General features: G+C 38.8%; 1 protein-coding gene across 1 annotated transcript in view; it reads left to right on the top strand.

Moving 5' to 3' along the window:
* ANO4 (anoctamin 4) overlaps positions 1 to 25,840 on the top strand; it is a 108,953-nt gene that overhangs the window by 1,819 nt on the left and 81,294 nt on the right. Inside the window, 2 exon segments of the mRNA XM_032221164.1 lie at positions 17 to 94; positions 2,327 to 2,560. Of these exon segments, the coding sequence (XP_032077055.1) occupies positions 17 to 94; positions 2,327 to 2,560 (312 nt within the window).

Raw genomic sequence — 25,840 nt, 5'->3', positions numbered from 1 at the left:
TGCCTTTTTATTTTAGATAATAATATTTCTCAAGGCAGCAGCAGTCTTTCTGTTGGAACCAGCTACCATAGTTGCATCAGCCAAATTACAGTAGGTAAGAAATTGAATACACTTTGTTTTCCTTTTAGTTTATAGAAAAATTAATGTTGACACTTGTGAGTTCACCAATTTACAGTAGATATTATAACAACGTTATGCACAAGCTTTGCGACAAAAAATGTGCTTATATTCTATAAAAATTGTACAAAGAAGATAAATAAATTTGGAGAGCTGCTACACTAACTTTTCTTCCGAAGCTTGGATTTGATTTCCCATATTAAGCCTAAAACAGTTGCAATTTTTATAGTTAACAATTGTTATGACAAGATGACTGTAGCTCAAGAAAAGTTATTAATCAACTGAATAAGGTATTTTGGATTTAGATAAGGACCAGACACATAATACATTACAATTTGTGTTGATTGTGAGATCAATGATTCTGACTGGTGATGTGGTCTATGTAGATGAGCAATGGATATCCTTGACTCATGCCAAGGGGTCCATGTTGCCCCTTGCAGAGATTCAGAAGTCCTTTGTCTTAATACTGTGGAAATTTAGTGATTTAATATCAAGTTTAAGATCTTTGGCACCACTGGTCAAATGCCTTATATGACCAATACCTGTAAATAGGAATTAGCCAAAAATTGAGGCATGCTTCTCTATCTAGAAAACCAGCAAAAAACTGTCAGTTGATAAATTTTCCATATAAATTTCAAGAAGGTGCAAACATTCCAGTGTGATATAAAAAGACCCTTAAGAAATGAAACATGGGTGGTTTAAGTGATTGGGAGAATAGTAAAGCCACCAAACATTTCCTGCAATCAACCACTTTGAAGAAAGAGCTTCTAGAAGAACCTGAGGCAGAAGGTTGCTTTATATTTGCTACAATAAATTTTGAGGAAGTATCTAATCAAAACTCTATAAATAAGTATATTTAATCTCAAGTCTTTAAGAACCGGATGCTTAAATCATCTTTTTGAATTTTCTGTTTTATAAAGAGTTTTATTTTGTTCATTTTACAACTTTAGTAACTACTCCTGCCTGTGTTTTCACTATAGGTAGTCTTCAACGTATGTGGATTTAAATTGTGCCAAGTGGGTCACCGTGTGATTGTGCCCGATTTTATTATCTTTTTCGTGGTCATTAAGCAAATATGGTGGTTGTAGAATGAACACAGTGGTTATTAAACAATCCACCTTAAGCAATGAGTGGTTTTTTGCTGGAAATTGGAAGTAAATGCCAATTTCTGGCCAAAAAAACCCATCTTAAATTACAATCATATAACCCTAGGATGCTACAAACAGCCATACATGTAATCACATGACTTTGCATGGGACCCATCTGTCAGAACTTCAAATCTGGATTGTGAGTAACTCTGGGGAGGTCTGTTGGAACATTGAATGGTCACTAGGCAGCCAGTCATAAATTGAGGACCATGTATATAGAAGCCAAATAGCCAAGTTTCTATATACCACTAAAGATTAATTTTATTAACAATACCACAATTAGAATCAATATTATTATAACCAGCGTGTTAGAATTATTGGAAAAAAATATTTTCACATTAGAAAGGGAATTCTAAAACTTAATCTTCAGGTCTGTAGGAAACAAGATTCTATTGTTTTTTTAGATTCTGTACATATATTTGCATGATCTTTCATGAGTTTTATACATTCTGAAATTGCTTTGCATAACTGGTTTCAAACTGAATTATTGTAAACGTGACTAGTTTAAAAAAAATCAGTTACTGGGCACACATATGAAGGTGCTCCAAGCTGTATTTAGTGTCATGTGCATATTTCTGTTTACTCAGCAAAAATTTCTCTTACTTTCTTCTAGCCTGGAGCAAATCTGGAAGTGAACATAGAAAAAGGGAGATATCCACTACACATTTCTAAGGGCAAATAAACAATTTTAAATAAGATCAAATAATTATCTAGCTAGCTAGCTGGTTTATTAGAGCCAGTTTGGTCTTCTGTTTAAGTGGGAGACCATGAGTTCTGGTGTTGCTTTCTCTCAGCCCAACTCACTTTACAGAACTGTTATTGTGGGGAAAATAGAAGAAGGAAGGAATATTACTTATGTTTGCCATCTTGAGTTATTTGTAAAAATAGTAAAGGATGTATACAAAAAAATAAATCTCTAAATTTCTCCCTAAACAGAAGAGAGTGGTGAATTATTCCCGATTCCCAAATCTGTTAGTCTTTCAAAGAGAATATTCTGTCAAATAGGGCTGTTTATCCAGTGAGACTCTTCCTATATTAATGCATAGCTTGTTTTATTTCAGGTTTTGATGCTTCTGGCCAGTTCTCAATTGGACTTTCTCATTGGAAAAATTGCTGCTCTCAAGCTTTCCATCCTCTCCCTTTCCCTTTCTATGAAGAGGCTGGCATAAGTCAGTATGATGTCCCACAGGCCAATTTATCTGCTCCTTTGTCCTGTCCAGCTTCACTTTCTGTCACTCCGGTGCCTTCTTACAGTAACAGCAGCAGTGAGGATTCGCTTAATGAAAACCTCACAGGTAAAAGGATTTGGGGAAAGGGATCATAGCTTTTATGTTGGCATTGGGGTTCTTGGCTTAAAGTTTATAGAATAAGTACATAATCTGATGCCTCATATATGAACATTAAAATTTTGGGCGTAGTCTCCTAGGGTCTCTTCAAGAAATACCTAAAATTATTTGTTTTACAAAAGGAGAAAATTATTAAATAACCAGAAATAATTAGTGACATCTAATTGGACTCAATTTTAATTTAATCAAACATCTTTTGTCCTATCCCCATGATGGCCAACCTATGGCACGTGTGCCCAAAGTGGCAGGCAAAGCCATGTTGCCCAACATGCGCGGACCTGCCTGTTTGTCTTCCAGGTTTTTGGTGTGCATGCACACATGATGATCAGCTGTCCTTCGCTCACACGGCAGTGCTGAAAACCAGTGTGTATGCACGCCAGCCAGCTGATTGTTGAGTACACATGCACACCAGATCCCAGAAGTTCAGCTTTTCTGGAGCATGATCCCTTTACATGTGTGGCAGTGCCAAAAACCGGCCAGTACATATGCCCCAGCCAGCTGATCGTTGGGCACACATGCATGCTAGAACCCAGAAGTTCAGCTTTTTCGGCGCATGGCTCCGACCAGTGTGTGCGTGCGACATTTCCGCACCTTTTTGGCACTTGGTGCCAAAAACGTTCACCATCACTGTTCTATTCCATCCATCATTTAGTGTACTATTCCTAACATTCTGCCAAAGGACAGGCATGGTTCTTGATCCACAAAAGATTGCACATCATTGATCAGAGCCACTTTCCAAAGTGTACCCCACATGAAAATTGACCAAATAAAGTGTAGTGTGATGATTATTGGAAAGTGAAAGTTTTATAAGGAATGGACAATGGTTTGTTAAGATGATTTTGAGGCATTGTCAATATCAAAGAGAAAGTAAAAACAAGTGGAATAATAGAGAATGAAAGTTAACAAGCAGGAAGAACTTCATGATTCAGATAGAAAAGCAAACCAAGCCAGATATGAGTTCGTGATCAGGGAAGTGCATACTGGAGAAAAAGGATACAAATACTTTTCTAGAAGCCTTTCTCTTGAAATTCTGCTATTAGTACTTAGTTATCAGGTTTTGCCAAAAATAATAATAATAAGATATTAAAATGAAATTTGTATGCATTAGCAGAGTGCTCTATCAGGTCCTCTATCTTATTCTTGTATGTGTCTAAAGAATAAGTATATTATAAAATGTGAAAATACAGCCCACTGCAGAAAAAGAATAATTGATTCTAAACAGACCAAGCTTCTTTTATTCATGAATTTTCATTTAAAGAAATAATTATCCTAAACCAAAAGGAACCAGATGTTGCAAAACTCCCAGCTAGACAAAGAGGCGGCATTAAGGGGGGAACTAGCCTTGAGACGTTGTGCAGCAATAAGAGACATAAGCCGGACCCCTGGTATTTTCTGTCTTTCAAGGGAAAAAGGGATGCAAATCTATGGACAGTTTTCATCTTACCAAATAAGTTTTGTGAAGGTGCTAAGATTTGTTGGGACAAGTTCTGAGTTTGATGATTATAGTATTCAACCTGTTAGCTTATTATTTCTTATTAGAACAACTAATGAAAACATGAAATAACGATGGTAAATGCAAAAATTCCAAAATAAATGTTTTAATTATGAATAATTATGAACTAAACATTAAATTATCAAGTCCCTTTTCTTGTTCCATGCAGGAATTCAAATTAAAATTTCTAAGATAGATGACTGTTCACCTAAGCTTGAATATAAGCTGGAAATGGGAGGCCATCACTTCTATAGATAATTGATTCCATTATCAAATTCCTCTCACTATTAGGTATTCTTTCTAAAATTAAATTAGAATCTACCTTCCTGTAACATAAATCCATTACTACATAAACTCCACTTTACAATGACAGAAAATCAGTCTTGACCTTCTGGGTGACTGCTTTCAGTTGAAGAGCATTGTTGCCAGAGTTATAGGAACGCTAAAGTCAATATTCTTTCCTTTTCATATCTCATACTGTAGGAATGAGTGGATCTTGTCTCTTTCATTTAGCTGGTATCTTTACAATACTTATCTCCATTATTTAGTATAGCTTATTGTTCTCAGTTGTAAAGGAGAAAATATAACAGGCTTTCTCCTATTAACTTTATTACAGGAGAAAAAACAATATTGGAAGGAAGCCTATAAATCGCTTTTTGCAATCTTTCCTTCCTCTTTGCCCAGTCCTAATGAGAAGCTTAACTGCAAAAAGTTTCTGGAATGTACCATCTTTGTTCTTACCAGCCAGTCCTCTTGTAAATTCCCTAGGCTGGAAAACCAATTGTTTCCTTCATTTTCAATTTCTCTTTTCCCAAATTCCATATACATACATACATACTACATACACACACACACACACACACACACACAAATACATTATATATATATATGTGTGTGTGTGTGTGTGTGTGTGTGTGCGTGTGTATGTGTATGTGTATGTGTATATGTGTATGTATGTATGTATGTATGTATGTATGTATGTTGTATTTGTGCTGATAAATAAATAAAGGGAGACTAGTATAGATCTATTTCAAGCTATTTAGCTCTCATCAGCTAGCCATACCCTTACTGGGATTAGAACCTGTGCTGTATTACATCTTAGGCAGATGTGTTAACCATTAAGCCACAAGGTTCTCCTCCTTATCAGCTGAGCCAGGGAAATAGGTATGTATTTAGAGTCATATATACATACATACATATACATACACACACACACACATACACACACACACACACATACAAATACAAAAACATAGGCATAGTCTACATTTATATGACACACTGGAACTTCATGTTCCTTATAGCAGTTTCAAATCAATACGGACATTCATTATTTGAATTTTACTTTTAATTTTAACCCTCTTGTTATCTTTTACTTATCTATCTAGTATTTTGGCTGTTTGCCTCCATTTATCCTTAACTTGTAATTTTTATCTTTCTTAGGTTCTTATCATTAATCTTTGTTTCTTTCCTCCAACCACCTATACCATTTTTCCCATATCAGATAGTATTCTGTCTCTTCCTTTCCCTGCATTTCTTTTGTTAACTTATCCATCTCGGCACAGTCCCGAATCTTTCTTATTATTTCGTCTTCATTTGGTGTCAGTTTGTTTTTCCATTTCTAGCCATTTTTTTCTCCCCCTTTGCTCTTGCTTCTTCCTTTTCAGATCTAGCTGCTAAATCATCAAAGAAAGGCTGTAAAAATTCACAATTTGCCATTGCCGCATTTTCCTTCCTGTAGTTATATTTCCCCTTCTCTTCTCAAGACTAAATATTTTTTCAGGCACTATAACTAGATCATTGATCATCTTCATTGCCCTTCCCTGACATTCATAGGTAATTAATTTTTCATGCCATTTATAATAAAGGAAAAGAATCCATTTATTTTTTTAAAAAAGTACTGGAAATGCTAATTATTTGGCTCAGTCAGGACTTTTTCTATTTGTATTAGTTGCTGCACTGTACTAAAATAGCTTTCAAATGCAATTGTTCAGTCTTCACCTAGCCAATATTTGGGCTCATTTTCTTTATGTACTTATGGAACAAGCAGCTTTCATTTGATTTCGATAATATGAACAATGTTAAGGAGAAGAACCATTAATGGATTCATTGATTTTCCTATTAAAGCTATTATTTTCTGGGTATGTGATAAGGGAAGAAGCTATTAAACCTTCCTTTAATAGCTTTTATACTGGTTGACATCCTATGATGCTTGTAGAATGGTTCTGTACCTGATTTGACCCCAGTAGGCCCATCCAGTTTCTTATCCTCTGATGAAGCTGAAGCAAATCTAGAAAGGTTTCATGGATTAGAATGGATGCCTGTCCCATTTACAAGCCTTTTGTAGGTTCTGTATAATAAACAAAGCTGAGCTATAATGTTTTCTTTTCTAATATATTTCATATGCAAATTAATTGATGCAATTTATCGCTAAAACGGTATTAAATGCTCATGTAGTTTCTCACAGAACTATCTGGCCATTACAATGTTAATGCAAGAAAACTTCTAGAAGTCTGGTATTCTGATATATCAACCATCAATAGATATATAGAAATAAACTTCATTATAAGTTATTTTTTAAAAAAAAGCAAACTAAAGCCAAGACTGAAGAAGACATTCTGGGACACATCTTCCCCTATCACATACCCAGAAAATAATACATAGATAAGTAAAGCCCAACACAACAGTCAGAAACAATCTTAGATTAATCACTACAACTAATTGAGTCTGGTATGTGAACCATAAACAAGTACCATCAACTACGATCCCTACCAAGATGAGTAGAACAATCTGTCATATGTAAAAGGCAGCAAACCCCATTCTTGCCTATCAGAGTACTGACAATCTTAACTAGTTTGGTAAAGAAATGCTTTCAAGAAAAAAAATCAAGTTTAGTGAATACCAAGATCTCAATGTTTCAACTCTGAGCTACTCTTTTCTATTTTGAACATTTACATGTGAGCTACTACCCTTCGCTCAACCCTACTCAAAGCTGTTCCTTTTGTGGTGGCAATATCACAATGCACAGCAATTAATGTTGTCAAGATGTTTTTCCCAGTGCTCAGAAGCTGTTGAATCTGAATGGGTAAGAACATGCTTTAGCTCAACGTAAGCAAGACTGAATGGCTATGAGTTTTAGTTCCAGGAGTAGGAGGCCTGCCCATGATCTCTCATTCTTGCGCACCTCCCAATTAGACCATTGCAATATATTCTATATGAGGTTGCCTTTGAAGACCATCTGGAACTAGAACTGGTCTAGAATGCAGTTGTACAAATAGATAAATATCCTTTGAGATGTTTTAACATCGTTTTGGGAACTATCACTCTTATAGGTCTTTTCCGATGTGATGACTCCCTTAGTAATTAACTTCAGGCACACCAACATTTCTGTGCTTAAGCAATGAACAAAATAATTTTATTTTCAATTTCTTAATTGCCAAATTATCACAAGTCTGAAAGAAAATCTGCTTCTTGCTTTAAAATGCATTTATGTAATTAAAACTGATAAGGCAGCGTATTTAAAGTAAGCACTGTATTCAACTTTTTAAAATATTATTAGTCTAAATATACTACAAAGGGATGAGTTTATACCATACTTATAGTATTCAAACATTATCATATACTGGAGGCTATCGAGATAATTACATCTGTACACAATTTGTATGGGATCTTTCTTGTTTCTGATCTATATATGTGCAGTTATAACAATCAATTATGCATTTACTCATGATTTGCATGGCATTATTCTTCTTCTATATAGGAAACGCCAACATTATTTATAAAATGACATAGTGACATTCAATCATTATTTTTTTTCTGTCAGTGTTTCTATCAACAGCCTGATAGCACTGTTCCCAAATAACACATTTTCTTAAAAGGCATAAGCTTTTGAGACATTTGCAATCATTTGCCAGGAATGCTCCTCTGCATTATATGTAGAACAAATGGTGCAAACCTTGCACAAAATAGTTAATGGACACAAATTTGATATCACGACTCAAAACAAGGATAAAGTAATCTTCTTGTACCATATTCGCCATTAGATGTTGGCAATCATGTTGGCGATCCTATTTTTACCAACAGCGGCATGAAAAAGTGCTATTATGTTTTGTCCAAACCAGTTCCTTAGATTTTTAAGTGATGATATTCTTCTTCTGTCTGCACTTGTTTGCCTTCAATCTTTCCTTGGAGGATTAAGTGAAGTATGCCGTATTTTTCTGGGTGTCACATCACATGTCCAAAATATTATAACTTTTGCTTTTTTATGGTTTTGATGATTTCCCTTAGCTTTCCCAGGCATCTTAAAGTAATAAAGTGTTTCAACTTCCCAGGACACTTAAAGCAGACCTCAAAGTGACTGTTTAGAAAAGTGGGACTTTAACATTATCATTGAGAAATTGTTGAACTCTTGTTCAACAAGAGTCAAAAGGTTTCTGGAAAGCTCAGAAAGTTTCAACAAACAGAATGGATTAAAAAAGGTGCAGAAATTAGGCTTCATTAGATATTGTGATGTTTGCATTCAGCACTTTTTTGAGGAATGCTAATATAAAAAAACGCAAAACAAAGATTGATTATACATCTGGTTTAGAAAGAATTTATTATAGTCATTGTGATTATGGCACTTTTGCTCCCCATCCTACTCAGCAACTTTTTATTTTGTAATCTACTACTTATCAGGAGTAAAAACACTGTTCTATAGTTTTATATTTATGAAAGTTACTGTAAGTGTTCAACAGTGGAATAGGACCTTCTATCTTAACGTCTACATTATGGCCATCTAAGAGAGCTAGTATACTATTAATCTAAATCAATGTATTTCAAATTGTTACCCTGAAAACTTGCAGTTATGCCTTTAAGTGATTTTTAAAAATAGGATTATTACTTAAAGACAACCATGCAAGTACATTGATTCTAGTAAAAGTCAAGAATATGCATATTTCCAGAATACAGAATGTGCATGCACATGTGTAGGTGTATTATGAATATTCATCTATCTTAGCTTTTCCTGCATGCACTTATTTATAAATTATGTATTTTAATTACTTCTGTATGTAAATATGATGGAATATGCAGCTGCAGGAGCTGAGGGGGAGACTTTTGGCAACATAATAGCTTTTCCTAGAGAGAGAGATCTAGGAGAGATTGTGCTGTCCCAATCTGGAGGTGGGACAAGGGAAGAAGTTCAGGGTAGACAAACCTAGAATTTCTCACGGAAATATTTAGTAGCATAGAAAGTTATAGCTTTTATTTGGCAAGATTTTGTCCAGATGTAAACAAATAAATGACTGAACTCAATTGGATTTCACTGTTTCGTCTCTAGGTTTCGATCTGACGGTAAGAATAATTTCAGATTTTTTACTGAAATATTACAAATATATTTTCTTAAGTGTCAGATCTCTGATTGCAAAATTATTCCATTAGCCTTTGAAACTGATGAATCACTATTTTAGGAATTGCACCTGCAGCAATATGGAAACTATTTTTCATGTGTCAAAACATTCTATTTTAGATTTAAATTCAGATACTTTTGCAAATATTATTAAGTTTATTTTTAAGTGAGTGAAACATACTACTATATTGTAAAAAGTTATTCAGAATCTGAAATTCTAACCTTTTACCCTACACCTGAAAAGCAAGATTCTAGTTATAGTTATATAAATTTTTTAAAGTATCAGATAACTTTAAAAAAATAAATCTATTTTTTAATGATACCAATATACTTTTATTCATGACATGGACTGAAAACATACACGCTTTTCTTATTTTTCCAGTAAAAATAATTTTATTTTGCATGCAAATGTGTAAACCATGTTCTCATTTTAGTTTCCATGGTATATAAAATAAGAATTAAACCGAATCCAGGCTTTCTGGATGAACTCAATTGGAAATACATGCATACATATTGCATCAGGACTGAAGGATGCATAGTTTCTTATGACCCTGGATCTCTGGTTGTGATGTGATTGCAGGAACTGTATTTGCAGGGCAAAAAGAAAAACAAAGCCTAACGTCCCTACTGTAAGGTGTGTATTTATTTCCTGTAAGATATTTAAACGCGCTCATTCTTCTTTTCTGCCTTTAACACTTTGTCCTCTCCGCGACTCCAGGATGACTGTCGCGTGGGGGAGAAATAGTGCGGTTGACACCAAACCGTTCGGACCGCGGGGGCTTCTGATCCCCTCCTCAGATAGAAGGCCAGCAAACGCCTCCGGGAGGCCGCGAAAGCGGCGCCTCAGCAGTCTTCTCACCCCAGCCCGGGAAAGGTGTGCGCGGAGTTTGCTCGCCTCAGTGCCAAGCTTCCACGGCTCTTGGCAACGGCCGGCCGAGCAAGAAGCCCGGTGCTGGCGGGGTCGCTCAAATCACTTTTTTCCCCGCTCCACAGAGGGGGGCGCGCCCCCGCCTCTCCCCTACACTCACACATACATAGAGAAACGCAGGCGCGCGCAAATAGTCGCGAGCTTAGGAAGGCGGCAGGGCAAAGCGAGAATCCCCACAGCGGAGCTTCGGTGTGTGTCCCGGCGAGGGAGGACCCAATTGCCTGCTTTTAGCTGCAGTGCTCCAGGGGCAGAGCCGTGCGCCCCACGTTGGCCGCTGCCGCACCACGAATCGCCCGCTGACAGGTTTGGTAGATAGTGTAAATGCTTCCCTGTTGCCGCGCGGTGTGTGCATGTGCATGTTGAGTCTCGCATCTCGCCCCCTTCGCTTTGCCTCTGTCCTCCAGATGACTATTTGCCGGAGCTTTGCTTGAATCCCGTCCTGTTAAGATCGCCTTTCTAAAGGACGCCTCCTTTCCTATGCTGCTTCCCCCCCCCTCCGATGTTCCGATTCGTGTGGTAAGTGGCGGGTGTGCATAGATGGAGGTGTATTTGCTGCAGTGCTCCCTAGCTCTACCCACCCTTCCTCCTCTTCGCTCTCATCCCTCCAGATCACTTAAGCCTCGCGCCCTTCGTTTGCTGGCCCATTTTCTCCAGGTGCTTGATTGAAGTCGGTGCGGTTTTCTTCTGATTTTTGTTCCTCGCAACCTCGCCGAAGCCCCTTGCCTGAAATCCCGTTTGTCCTTGACGGAGGAGGCATGGAACAGGCGCCGGTTTGTTGTGCTAGAACAATACAGAGAAATCCCGCGGAAATAAAATGGTGTGTTTGGGGGGTTGCTGGTGGTTTCTGTATGCCAGATTACAGCCCATTCCCCAGAGCAAAATAGCCTCGAACTGTAAAAGAACATGCAAGGAAAGCAACTCGCGTAATTCCAAGACATTAAGAAGTGGGGAGGGTGGGAAAATATGCGCGCGCGCGCGCACACACACACGTGTGTTCTGATCGGCACTTGGTCCCTGTCATTAAAGGCAGTTCCTTAACGCGGCTGCAGTACTGCGAGTATCGGGAAAATTTACCAGGCATTTAATGGACGTGTATGCATGTGTGTCTGTGAGTGTGGGTGAAGTCAATATTAAAAAGCAAAGCTTATTTGATGAAGTAGATTTATAATCCTGCGGTTGTTTTGTTTTTAATCTGAAAAGTTGGAATATGTTGCCAGCTCCATGAAGAAAGAAAAGGGTATATAATGGAATGGTAATGGAGAATGTAATTATTTTGACCCTACTTTGTCAGTTGGTACAACTTTAACTTGAATATCAGGGGTGTTTAGTAAAAAGCAGAATTGAATCATTATACAGTATGGAACAGCAACTTTTTGGAATAGTAAACCATCACATTTTCCTTCTTCCTGTTTTAAAAAAATAAACGGGCACATAATTTACTATGAATCATATATCACAATATTTTTTCATTATGTATTAACAATTTCAATGAGATCATTTATCATAAACAGTAATAAATCTTCAAAGTGCCACAAAATAAAAACATGGATATTATGAGTTTAATGTGCAGTACTTGGATCAAATATATGTTGATAGAAATCCATGTGCTTTCTGTCAAAAGTATTTATTGTTTTTCATATGAATAATTCTTCCACCAACATAATTGGCTCCAGGGCAATTGAGGGTCATATTGTACTGGCTGCTTTCCAGAAGACTACAGCTGCAGCTTGGATAGCGTACATCACAGTTAGGAAAAGAAACGCCTACCCATATTTTACCTATATTTGATTTCCTTTTTCTCTTCAGGCTTGAAGGCAGAGTTGCAAGATTTGGTTGCAGACATTCAGACAATCACTAAATTACATCAAAGGGACAGAAAACACCAACTCTTCGTTGCCATTTAGTGATCTCTTGGATTTGTGCTGTGGAAACTCAGTAGCTACACTGTACTGTATGGTAAAAGTAAATATTTCCCCTAGTTAGCATCAACTAGTGGTTATTCATAATCCAAGTCATGTTCTTGGCTCCACTACAAAATGGGTTTGCCCCTGCCGCCTTCCAGATTTTTTGATGGTTAGGTTGAAAAAGCCATGGTTAAATTGTCATGCATACTTAACCATTCCAGGTAAAATGGGAAATTAGTGTTGAATAATTGTAAATAGGATACAAATGTACATTGAAGCAAGGTGTTTTATTAGTCTTGCTATAAGATTGTTTTATTTTTAAGAACATTTCTTCAGAAAAAGATTGTTGCTTGAAAAATGGGATTAGAGATGTTTTAAAATTTGAATTGCAGTAGTAATTTTAACATTAATGTAGAAAGGGGATGGTGGTGTTAGCAAGGCATGTAACAATTTTGCAAAACAAAAAGTAGGATCAGATCTGACCAACAGTTATACTGTTGTGGCAAATTTAAGCGAGCATGTTCATGTACTTCAGAAAAATCACATTTTAAACTATAAATACTATCTAAAATATAACTCCTAAATTGTAGATATGTAGAAACAGCCTTTAGAGTTTGTTTGATAGGATTAGTAGAATTTTAGCTAGTGTATCTCCAATTTACACTAGGTATAGTGTGAAAGCATTATTTTCAGTGTATTTATTTGTCAGAATACTAACAAAATGAATAGTTCATATGCTTCAGGCATGTTTTATATCACAGAAGTCCTCTTTAGTCCCAACAAGAAATGTGTATATGTACTTCACAGTTTGTGCATGGGATGAAAATTGTGTTTTGCTCAGGTGAATTATATCTGTTTTATGTTATACTCAAAGGATTGCTCTGTATCTCTATATTTTATACTCCATTACTGAAACCCAGAGAAATTTAGAACAACCCATCAACATGATCTCTTAAAATAGTAACAGATAAAATTTCATCTAAAGAGCCTATTTTGTATAACTTTTATTAAAACACTATTGAGTTAGAGAAACACCTGCAGGAGATTGTCAAGATCAAATGAAGCATCCTGTCAAAATCAATAAAATTATTTTTATATAATCAAAATGATTTATCATATAATCGTTTACTGAAAGACAGAAAACTATGGCATGTTCTCTTCCTATTGCATGTAGTGACCAGCTAGTAAGTATAATAGCAGCAATATGTATATAAGCAAAAAACTCCTTGTTTCTCTTTTTAACAGCTACCTTTGTTATATTTAAATACAACAAAGCCTTCTCCTGTACAATTAATTTATGTGTTAAACTATGATTCCTATTAACCATAAAACAACATGGGTCATGATGGCTAGAGATTATGGGAACTGTGACCCAAAATGCATGGAGGGCACCAGTTTGGAGAAGAGTCTTCAAATAAAAGAATGCTTTGTCAGGTCAGGCAGATGAGTGGATTGGGAAAAAAACGTGAACAGTGATTCCTTTTGAGTGAAATGAAGTTCATTGTTATTATGGGCACAGTTGACAGCTCTTCGTTCACTATTTATTTGATTAGTATAGCCACTCATCTCACATTTGTGTCTCTGGGCAGTTCATATAATTAAGCAACGAAACAAATAAGAATGGCCATTATAACTCTTCAGCTACTTCAATACTAGCTTGTGTCTAGTTGTACAGACAGTCCTCAACTTACAATAGTTCATTTTTAGTTACTGTTCAAAGTTATGACGCCACTGAAAAAACTCAGTTATAACCATTTTTCACACTTATGATCATTGCAGCATCTCCATGGTCACATGATCAAAATTCAGATGTTTGGGCAACTGACTCATATTTATGATGGTTGCAGTGTTTGGGGGTCATGTGATCACTTTTTTCAATCTTCTGACAAGCAAAGTCAATGGGGAAGCCAGATTCACTTAACAACCAAGTTACTATCTTAACAACTGCAGAGATTGACTTAACAACTGGCAGAAAAAGTCCTAAAATGGGGCAAAATTAACAACTGACCCACTTAACAACATAAATTTTGGTCTCAATTGTGGTTGTAAATCAAAGACTACCTGCACTAAACACAAGCTAGTATTATGTGGTACATTGTTAGCCCAACTCCAGCTCTTTTGAGTATATATTCTTTATTTAATTATTTTAAGTGTTCAAATGCTAGCCTCTAGAAACATGCTACTTAATATACAGTTGTATATGCTTTAAGGGGTGGGAGTGAGGCTGAAGAGAAGGAACAAACTGTAGTCTTTCAGTTATTGTTGGACTCCAGTTCTCTTGAGCTCCATCATATCTGACCAAGTTTAAAAAGATGAAAAAAATATCAACAACACATGGATTTATGTAGATCTTTCATTCCGTATGTATTGCACACATTGTATTCTAGAAAAATGTTGATCAAATAGATCTCTATATGTCAATCCAACTCTAGGTTTTTGTACTCTTTGGTTTTACTATGTTAGGGGACTCTGATCACTAAGTTGTTTTTGGAACTACAAGCTGGAACAAAATGGCTCATCCTCTTTTAAGCTTCTTCCTTAAGTCCACATTTGCCCAGTGAACTAAAACAGAAAGGTGGTATCTAGTGAGGCTAAAAGAAATAGGATCATAATCCAGCAATAACAACAGCAACCAGTTAGGGTTCTGCTTCCATCAGAAGCTCTAGAAGAATGTGTGAGACATGACGATAGAGCGTTTATTTCATAAAATCTGTCCTACAATGGTATTGTAGCTTTTTATGTTGGAAATGCAAAAAGTAAAAACAACATCCATCACAGAGTTTAATGCTTTGTTTGACAATGGCAGAAAAACACTAGTCCAGTCCCTAAACTCAGGGAGATGATAATTCAAGCTGATAACAGATACCATATCTGTAGCAGCGCTCACTGAGAGATAAGCCTTCATTAAATATGAAAGCAAAAGCAAAACCAATGGGGGTTACTATAATAGTATTATTTAAATATTTATTGGCATCAGTGCTTTTAATTGACAGATAGCTTCAGAGGACCTACTGTAGGTTTTAGCTCTCACAACACATAAGGTAGTGATTTGCTGCACAGCATGGTGTTAATTCTTTCTGCAAGTTGCACAGATTGCTGTTACAGAAATAATGAAGAACCTATGTTTTTCTGGGGGAATTTGCAGGATTAGCCAGGATTGTGTATTATGATGTCCAATTGGCCTCAAGACAGAGTTAAAACTGAAGCCATGCCTCTGTGCTCCTTGCTTCTGGTTCCCAGTTTCAACTCTGTCTGGCTGAAGAAGGACGAGTTGCTTTTGGTTCCAGTGATTTCCAAACACAATCCAGTGCCATCCTAAAAATTCCTTCTCCCTGCCTTCCCCCCTTTTGATTCCATCTGCTTCTCAAAAGGGTTTTACAAGTTGTTTGTTGGGGCTATTAGAGGCGGGATGCCATTCCGGTGGCCATTTTGGGCCTCATGTTCCGACGGGCCGCATGGGTTGAGGCAGAGGCTGCTATGGAGCCTCGATCTCATCCCTGCATCCTGGGGGGCCATCCCTTCTACAGTGGCAGTTGCAGCAAGGCCCTGTGGGCCCGGAGCGAGGCCAAGAGGCCCAGAGCGGTGTGGGACGAGGATTGCATGGTGCACCGCGTGGTGCTGCCGGCAGCCGCACAGCTTGAAAAGGGGCCGGAAAGGTCTACCGGCAGCTGAAATCATCGTGTGGAGGCCATGAGTGACTGGGGGGAGCTGTTTTTTGCTACTGGTCGGGTGGGCTGAGCCTGGAGGAGCCCCGACCTGGTACCATAGCGTATGGAGAGGAGAAGCCTGATTCCCCCTCCCATTGTCTCCTGGGGAGAGACCTTCCAGTGGGGCCTGAGAAAGCCTCTGCAAGGCTGCGAAAGACCATGGCTGCTGGGAAGCCTTCCAAGGCCTTACAGAGGGATGAAGAAAGGAGGCACAGGGCCCTGGAAAAGTAGGTGTCCAGGGCTGAACAGAGGGGTAGGTCTAGTTCTCCCCTGAGGTCCAAATCACCTATCAGATCGAGGTCGAGGTCCCCTTCCAGGGGGGATTACCCATTATATGTCAGATAATATGCAGGGGATATTTCTCCTCCCCCCCTCTCCATGGTAGAACAGGGCCCCTATCTGAGGAATCCATTTCAATGCAGGGGGGAAAGTCCCATTAGGCCATCCTTGGCTCCACAGTCTGATGACTGTGAACAGATTGGGGAGGAGGTGGATTCCTTCATCAGGGACATGGAATAGCTTCCTGCAAGCATTCAGAAGTTTATTTCCTCTGCAATTTCATATGAAATTGGTTCTGGTTGGTACTGGTTTAAAGAAGAGGACTGCAAGCCCTGCAACTGGGGCAAAGTCACTGGGGGGGGGGGAAAGCACTGCTCAGGCCAGGCCTAGACCCTCCCCCGCAGAAGTGCACTGGCCAATTTCATCTTCTCTGGCTAGCAAAAGTTCCATTGCTGGGATCAGGTCCAAAGAGAAGTAAGTATGTCCAATGATGAGGACCCCTCAAAGCCTGAAACAACAGCATTCTCAGGATTGTTTCTCCTAGATTTGTTCAAATCTCTGTTACGCAAGGCGAGGGCCGCAGTACAACTGGGTGAGACAGAGAGCACCAAGGAAGGTGCCAAAGAAGGTGGCCCGGAAAAGAAACCAGAAGGCCGGGTTTACTCAGAACCTCCTCCAGAGAAGGAGGAAATCCCTGCCCCTAAGTTATTCTTGTAAGTTGTTAAGAAACAGAGGGAAAAGCCAGGGACTTTTCCTAACCCTAGTAGCAGTGATAGGAGATTCTTTAACATAGAGCCTAGTTTTTCTGAGGCTTTGCAGGTGCCCACAGTTGACCCTCCAGCTTCTACGTCTATGGTCGGGTCCGGCGATGTGGCTGATTACTTGACAACCGATGACAAGAAGGCGGAGCTGACTCTTTGCAAAACATTCCAGTCTTCTGTGTGGATAATCAAGGCAGCTGCCTCAGCGTCGTTCTTCAGCCGCACTGCTATCCTTTGGCTCCAGCAGATGCAGGAACGGATTCCGCCCAGAGGAGGTGCGTACTCATCAGGATCTCAACAAGCTGATTGCTGTCACACAGTTCTCTGCTGATGCCACTCTGCATGCCATGAAGTATGCCTCCCGGGCGTTGGCCTCCTTGGTGACCTCCCGACATCTCCTGTGGCTGCGGGGGTGGCAAGCTGAGAACAAGGCAAAGTGGCATCTGGCCTCATCCCCTTATGCTGGGGGCTCCCTTTTCGGTGCCCCGTTGGACCCGATCCTCGTTGAGGACAAGAATAAGAAGAAGGTCATGCCCACGCCCACGAAGAAGTCGGAGCAAAAGTCTGTACCTTATTTTTGGAAGCAGCCCTATCGTCAGTCAGATCAGAAAGTTCAACAAAGCAGGTATTTTTCAAGATCAGACAGGCAGTCGGATAGACACTACCCGAGGGATAGGACTAGGTTCCAACCCCAGGGGAAGGGGCCTTTTCGGGGGGAGGTGGCTGTCCCTACTGCCGGGGCAGATAGGTCAATAGCGACCTCACCCATAGGCAGCAAACTGATCTTGTTTGCCGACACCTGGGCTGAGCTTACCACAGATGCCTGGGTTCTGAACACCATCAGATTTGGCCTGCGCCTGGAATTCGTTTTCATTCCCCCGAACCACTTTTGGACGTTTTCAGTCACCAAGAGTAGGGATAAATGCTCTCTCATGAGACAGGCCATTCGACATCTCTTAGATATTAGGGTGGTGGAACTGGTTCCACCGGGCCAAGTAGGGTCAGGATTCTATTCTAACCTCTTTGTCGTTCTGAAAAGTTTGGGGGGATGAGGGTGATACTAGATCTAAAACTTCTAAATGTTCATTTGGTCTATAGGAGATTCAAGATGGCATCCCTTAAATCCATCTTGGCGGGGATCAGGCGTAATGACTTCATTGCCTCCATCGATCTGACGGAGGCTTATTTCCATATCCCGATCTTCCCTGGCCATCATAAATACATCAGGTTCTCCTATTTAGGTAGGCATTATCAGTATAGGGCCCTACCATTTGGACTGGCGTCTGCACCTCGGACCTTCACTAAGGTCCTGGCTGTGGTGGCGGCTTCCCTCCGAGAGCACTCCGTCAGGATCCAATGTTATCTTGATGACATCTTGATCCAGGCGGCAGCATTTGAGCGTGTGAGAGAGGATATTTCGTTAGTAGTGTCTCCGCTCCAACAGTTAGAGTTTTCAGTGAACTTGGATTAGAGTTTCCTGGTCCCCAGGACCAGGATTCTTCACCTAGGGACTATCATAGATTCCAGGTTGGGGAAGGTGTTCCTCTTCCACGACCGTAAAGTTAGTTTGTTAGCTTTAGTTAGATAAGTTAGACGTCAGCGTTTTGTTCCTGTAGTGGTGCTTTCCAGCTTACTGGGGAAATTCATTTCTTGCATAGACATGGTGCCTTGGCCTCTGCATGTGAGGCCGCTTCAATGGCGTTTCCTGCCGCATCAGAGGTCCAACTCCAGCAATTCCGAGGCAAAGGTTCCAGTGATGCCGCAGGTGCAGCTGTCATTGAGGTGGTGGCTCTCCCCAGCGCTACACAAGGGCTGCAAGTTCAGGGAGCCGGAGCCCCTCATCCTGACAACGGACGCCAGCTTGTATGGTGGGGAGCTCTCTTGGAGTCCCGGATGGTGCAGGGCCATTGGACCTGGTTGGACCTCCAACACAATATCAACTGGCTGGAGCAGCGAGCGATTCACTTGGCACTGTGGCACTTCAAGAGCCATGTTCGAGACCAGAACGTCTTGGTGCTAACCGACAATGTGGCAGCGAAGGCCCACATCAACCAGCAAGGTGGCACACACTCCATGGTTCTTCGAACCGATCGCTCAGGGTGGAGCACATCATGAGAGTGAACAATCATCAAGCCAACTGGCTCAGTCGGGCCATGGTCAACCACGGAGAGTGGAGCCTTCTCCCAGAACTGTTCCAGATCATCTGCTCCAGGTTCGACCGTCCGGAGGTGGATCTCACTGCAGAACGCTCAGGTGGAACGGTTATGCTCTCGGTTCCCAACTCGGGGGACAGAAGGGGTCGATACTCTTCGGACTCCATAGTCAGAGGGCCTGCTCTATGCTTTCCCTCCCCTTCCCCTTCTCCCTGGCGTAGTTCGGAAGGTGATCTCAGAAAGGGCGAAGCTCATCTTAGTGGCACCTTACTGGCCGCGCCGGGCATGGTTTGTGGACCTCATGTGCCTGTCGGTGTCACATTCGTGGAGGATCCCAGGGAGAGATGTAGACCTCAGGCAGGGGAATCTGGTGCATTCCAAGTCACAGTGGCTGCAACTAGCCCTATGGAGATTGAGCGGGAGCGCCTGAGGGACGCCCAGCTTTCCCAGAGGGTAATCTCCACCATTGAGGCCTCACGCAGGGGTTCCGCCACCAGGATCTATGATTCCACCTGGCGGGTTATTGCAGAGTGGTGCTGGGTCTCAGGAGCGAATCCCCGCGAGATTTCATTACTGCACATCTTGTAGTTCTTCCAAGATGGGTTGGATAAGGGGCTCTCACATGGCACCCTTAGGAGGCAGGTGGCGGCCCTATCGACAATCATTTGGGGAGAAGGGCTCCTTCCACTTTCCCAGCTTCCGTTAGTTAAGAGGTTCCTGAGTGGTGCGGGCAACCTCCACTCCCCGGTAGTCCACAGATTTCCAACATGGAGCCTCACTATGGTTCTCCAAGCCATGACAGGGCACCCTTCGAACCTCTGAGGACGGTTGACCTGAAGTTCGTGACCCTTAAGGTAGTGTTCCTCGTGGTATTACCTCGGCGTGTCGCATCTCCAAACTGGGGTCGTTGTCCTCCAGGTCGGATCTTTGCACATTCCACAATAATTGGATTGTCCTGCGACTGGATCTGACTTTTCTCCCCAAGGTAAACTCCCTTTTTCACAGATCGCAGGTGGTGGTGCCGGATTTTTGCCTGGACCCATCACATGATAGGGAACGTCTTTGGTACAGGTTGATGTCAGGCGTGCCTTGCACATTTACCTGAGGTGCACAGAGAGTCTCAGGAAATCTGAGGCACTTTTCGTTTCCTTCTACTCATCTTCCTTGGGGAAGAGGGTGTCTTCCTCTGCTATAGGGAGGTAGATCAGATTGGCCATTGCACTGGCCTATGAAGTTCAGCACCTACCGGTTCTCCAGGGCATCCCAGCACACTCCACCAGGAGCGTGGCTACCTCAGCGGCCTGGGCTACACAGGCGCCTATTGCAAAGATTTGTAGGGCTGCTACATGGACATCCCCATCTCCCTTTATCAGGCATTACAGGTTAGACACTTTTGCATCGGCTGATGCAGCGTTTGGTCATAGAGTGTTACAACAGGTGGTAGCACATGGGGATCCCAGGACCAATAGTGCCCCCACTGAGGGACATTAACTTGGGTATGTCCCAATCCTGGTTAACCATGCAAATTCCTCCAGAAAATGACAGTTGGTCTTACCTGAACTGTTACTTTGGGAAGTTTGCAGTATTAGCCAGGTTCCTGCCCTAGCATTGGTCCATGGGGTTGGGGAGTTCAGGGGGTAGGGTGTGTCCCCTTATGACTTGTTTTCAGGTGTTTTTCAGTGGACATGACTGTTGAAACTGGGAACCAGGAGCACAGAGGCGTGGCTTCAGTTTTAATTCTGTCTCGAGGCCAATCGGACATTATAATACCCAATCCTGGCTAATCCTGCAAACCTCCCAAAATAACAGTTCAGGTAAGACCAACTGTCATTTACATTTAGTGAGCAAATTGAAATCACTGTAAATAAATAGCCAAGTTTTACTTTAAAAATCAATTTATATTGGTTCATAATTTAGAATCAGAATTCTAAAGACACTGAAAAACAATCAATTGATCCTTGTAGGACTTGCTTTTTAAATGAACACACTTAAATGCCCTTGTAATCATTGTGGGATTTGTGGGATTTGTGCTGATGTTGTCTTCATAGATAAAGCTTTAGTTGTATTTTAGTATAAGCAATTATTTTTGCACTTTAACAGCATTATGTATTTCCAAACTAAACTGTTTGCTTTTTTGATCTGAAATGACATTATGAACAATCAGATTTCATGTCCTCAGACTCTGTCAGATCAGTCCAATTCAGCTTGACTCAACCACACATCCAAAGTAAGATTTGGAAATGAAAGTTTTAATTTCTTATTGACGATCATAATAAATTCATAAAAGACTGATATTTATTAGCCCTAATGGCATTTATCTACCAAATGTCAAAGAAGTATGCATGAGTATTTAGGTGATAGGCTTTTCCACACTTGGATTTATTTTTAAGAGAAAGAATTATAACTTGTGTCCAACCCTCTATAGTTTTGGTATATTATATATTTCTTTCTCCTATTCAATCCTATTTGATTTTCAGAGACTGTCTGGACAAGTCCCTGAAGTTTTATTGGCAAGGTTTTTAAAAGTGGTTTGCCATTGGCTCCTTCCAAGGGCTGAGAGAAAGTGACTGGCCCAAGGGATCCTCCATAAAGAGTTTGTGACTGTAGAAATTGATCTTGGTGGCCACATGCAGCCCATTATCTCCTGCAACAGAGTTTTAAGGAATACCGTAGCTAATTATGCATTTTTTTTTCATTTGGAGGGATTGAAATACGTCTGGTTCATAATTTATCTGAAGCCAATCAGCTCACGTAATAATATTGGGTTTCATCTAAGAAAGATGAAAAACAAAGCTTTTTAAAGGTTTTAGTTTAGAGCATAGATGTAAGATGTTTTATAAAGCCAATTGAGGTGTATAGTGAGAGAGAAGGTTGCTATTTATTATTCAAATAAGGAAACATAACAACTACTAAAAAACTGAATGATTTTTTTCAATATACATCAACAAGCAGAGTAGGCATCAGCAGAAAGAGAAAGTGAAACTTTATTCCCAACAAAAAGGAAAAATTGCAGGACAAAAAATTGAGGGATTCCCAAGAGGAACTTAGTTTGGTATTGGTTATTGCAATTATGAGTTAGTATTCATTAATGCATATAGGATTAAGGTTTTGCAAATAGCCTCTCTTCTTTGGCCGTATTTCCAAAGGTTAAATCCATGCAAATGCATTCAGCCCAATATGACACAAATGCAGCATGGAAATTAAGGATGTAGCCAGAAATTCTACCCTGTTTGCATCTTCAGTGAACATAGGTATTTTTCTGAGAAAAGAAATAGTTTTGTATCAAAATAATCAGGCCCTTAGGATATGTAGCAGCAGCCACAGCTGTGTGTTTTGATTTTGGAGACAAGGCAGGAAATCAGCTCAAATATTTCTTCTTATAGGCTTGGTGCTATTGCTAATATTTAATGTGTGCATTTTTAGTGATTATTATTTATGACCAATATTGGTTCTTTTAATTGGTTCTTTTGTCGCCATAATTATTTTACAGTACTTGAATTAAGGCAAATTCTAAGTTTTATAGAAACGTAAAACTTTTTTAGTTTAAGGTTAAATTTTATCTCTGTGTTGACAGGCACATGAAAATTTATTGCACTCAGTGAAAAAAGTAGGTTGCAAAGATCAGTAAATTTAATGATAATTTTTGTCACTCCATTAAATTATCTAAGTGCTTTAAATTATGTTACAGTTTCAAAAATGTACATATATAAACCTAGGAAAAGAGATTGAAAGTCTTTGCAAAGTATTGCAAAGTATTAATGTGACGATTTAATTTTCATCATTCATATTTTTTTATCATTGAAAGACCTAAGAGAGGTAACAGAGTTCATCAGGAAGAAAATCTCTATAGTCACTACCAATCAATATCAACTTGGTGGCATATGGTAATTAAATTAAATTAAACCTTAATGCATTCATCTCTTTTCAGAAAAGATAATTATAGGTAGTTTTATTATTTGTACTTTTTATCCACAGTTTCATATATCTGTATGTAAGGGATATCTTTATGTGATACCTACCAAAAATGGCAGGCCTTTGTAGATGTGTAAAATATATTTTTAATATATCTTTATTTACAGTCTTATTATTTGTAATTATTCAGCTGAAACAAAACCCCGTAATTAGTGAGGGTTGCTTTCTCAGTCCATGGACTGATAAAAACAACTGATAAAAAACAGCTGAATGTAGTTCTTTTTAACATAATATATTTCCCCCCATTGAAAAATCTGAGCCTTTACCACAAAATGTTTTGACACTAAACGATTAACTTTTAATATTTATTATCAGATACTTTCTACTTGAACAGACTTTAATATTCACAAATCCATCAGTGAAATGGCAATGAAGTATTAAGATTTTAGTACTGTGGAAATAACTTTTCAGTAGACACCTCACCTTTTCCTGTTTAAGTATCTTTATATCATAGTCTGTTGCTCAGATTTAGTATAGCCAATAGCATCCTAAGTACTTATTTATTTTAGTCATTTGTACTGGTCTCTGTACAAAAAAATCCTTGAGGTTCTAGTGTAATGTTAACTTATAATGCCACTTTTTCCTCTTTCTTCATCCATAGTAAAATTGGGGAGAAGAGTATGCATTATTGCAGTACCTTTTCCAAATAATTACACAGTTCTTTTGATTAAGTGGATGTTCACATAAGTTTGCCATAATATGAAATGACTTATTTTGTATACTTGGGTATAATCTCAGGTAATTCTAAACCTTTGCTTAAACTGTTAAGTGATTTTGGAGGGGAAAAAAATTAAAAATGGAGTACAGAAATAATATGCATAGACCTACCGGTAGTACTTCAATCCTGTTCAAGATTATTTGAAATTCCCACTGAACATATGGCACTTAATTGTGACCAAAAAGCACACAGACAAGCTCTTTCAGTAACAGAATGAATTGACAGTTGCTTGTATGCGTGTTATTAAAACTAAACTTTTTATTTATTTCATAAATACAGAATTTTTATTCAATATCTGATTGGAAATGCTTCAATTGAAATAAATCCTTAGAGGATGTATATTGCATATATTGCAATATAATAAAAATTAATGATATAAACTCTTGAATAAATTATGAAGAAAATCAACTGCTGTTATTAGAATGCTGGAATCATCCTGTACAATGACAATTTTGCAAATTGCGTCTTTTTTACCTTTATTATTTATGTATCCAAGTTTTTTTTTGCTTAATTAGCTGAATTTTAGCCCAAATCTAGTTACTTTCAAAGGTCTTAAACAAGCTGAAATGCTATATGTTGCTTATGAGATTACTGTTTAAATTTGATAGCCTTTGAAGCAAATATAAAACCTTATTTCTGATATTCCGGTTTGCTTCTGATTGTGTTAAATTTTTAGTAACTGAACATAAACTGAGTTCTATATTTAATACTGAAGGTTAATTCGGTAGTTTTTCGTTCTAAGTGCTGTAAAAATATTGGGAGAAGTACATCTGAACCCTGGGTTTATACGTCTGCTTTTTTTTACTTAATGTCAAAGATGAAGCATTTCTGGACAGTATCTAGAAACACAACTGAAATTTGGTGGTGTGCTCAAACAGGACTATGGGCTACAAAGCTAAACATAACTTAAATAATATTTACTTTTTAAGGTATTTTTAGAAACTAACTCTTATTTGATTATAATTTTGACAAGATTTCAATATGTAAAAGAGGCAAATAATAACATTTATGGACAACATTGCTATGAGTGTAAGAGAATGGGCAACTTCTGTAATATATAACAATATTCTCTGGGGTTAGAAAAATAGGAAATCCTGCTAGATTTATTTGCAAATCATTTTATTAGTAGACTAAATAATTGTACAGGAGAATAATAATGCTTATAAGTTAACTCATAAGTTGGAAATATACCGGTAATTTATAAGTTGGAAATGCTGATAAATACAAATTCAGATAATAAAATTTGGTTGTTGAAAATAGGAGAAATTGAGAAATTCTCTGAATGTATTTTAATTTAAAAATTCAGAGCATGAGTATAAGCCTTCTATTCATCTTCTGGAAAATTATGGTATATATTCCTTTCCCCAATTTTTGAATCAATTTTACTTTTCAAGGCAGTTAATAAATTAATGGAGTCATAGGCTAATTCTGAGAGAGTAGGTCCCTGAGAAAGAAATCATGTTATAGGTCTAAAGGTGGCTCGGTTAATGGCATACAAGATCCTTTTTTGGAAGAGGTTGTTAATCTTCGAACTCATCTTACGTTTTTACACATATAGTATCCATATTCAATGTAAAAAGGACATAAACTCTGATTTCTAATATATTATTTTACACAAATACAGAGTTATTACAAATTAAATTGAAGTCAGGTAAACAGCAATATAGCAGTAAGAAGGCTTTATAAAGAGTAACAATACATACCTGTGAACATACTTTAACGATAATAAACTTGGTTACTGTATAGCTCAGTTTTCCTAGTCAGCAACTGAACCTGTTTTTGTCTATGCAGGAATTGCATGTAGTTAAAACATTTGTCCCAAAGGTGCTTTTTCAGGAGGCAACTGGACTTCTTGTTTTTTCTTTGAAGACGTTTCGCTTCTCATCAGAAAAAATTGCAGACTACAGGAACCAGGAACACTACTCA

This window comes from Thamnophis elegans, chromosome 7 (assembly GCF_009769535.1).
Source record: "Thamnophis elegans isolate rThaEle1 chromosome 7, rThaEle1.pri, whole genome shotgun sequence".
Lineage (NCBI taxonomy): Eukaryota > Metazoa > Chordata > Lepidosauria > Squamata > Colubridae > Thamnophis > Thamnophis elegans.
The sequence above is the reverse complement of the archived record's forward strand: the minus strand, read 5'-3'. Positions and strand labels throughout refer to the sequence as shown.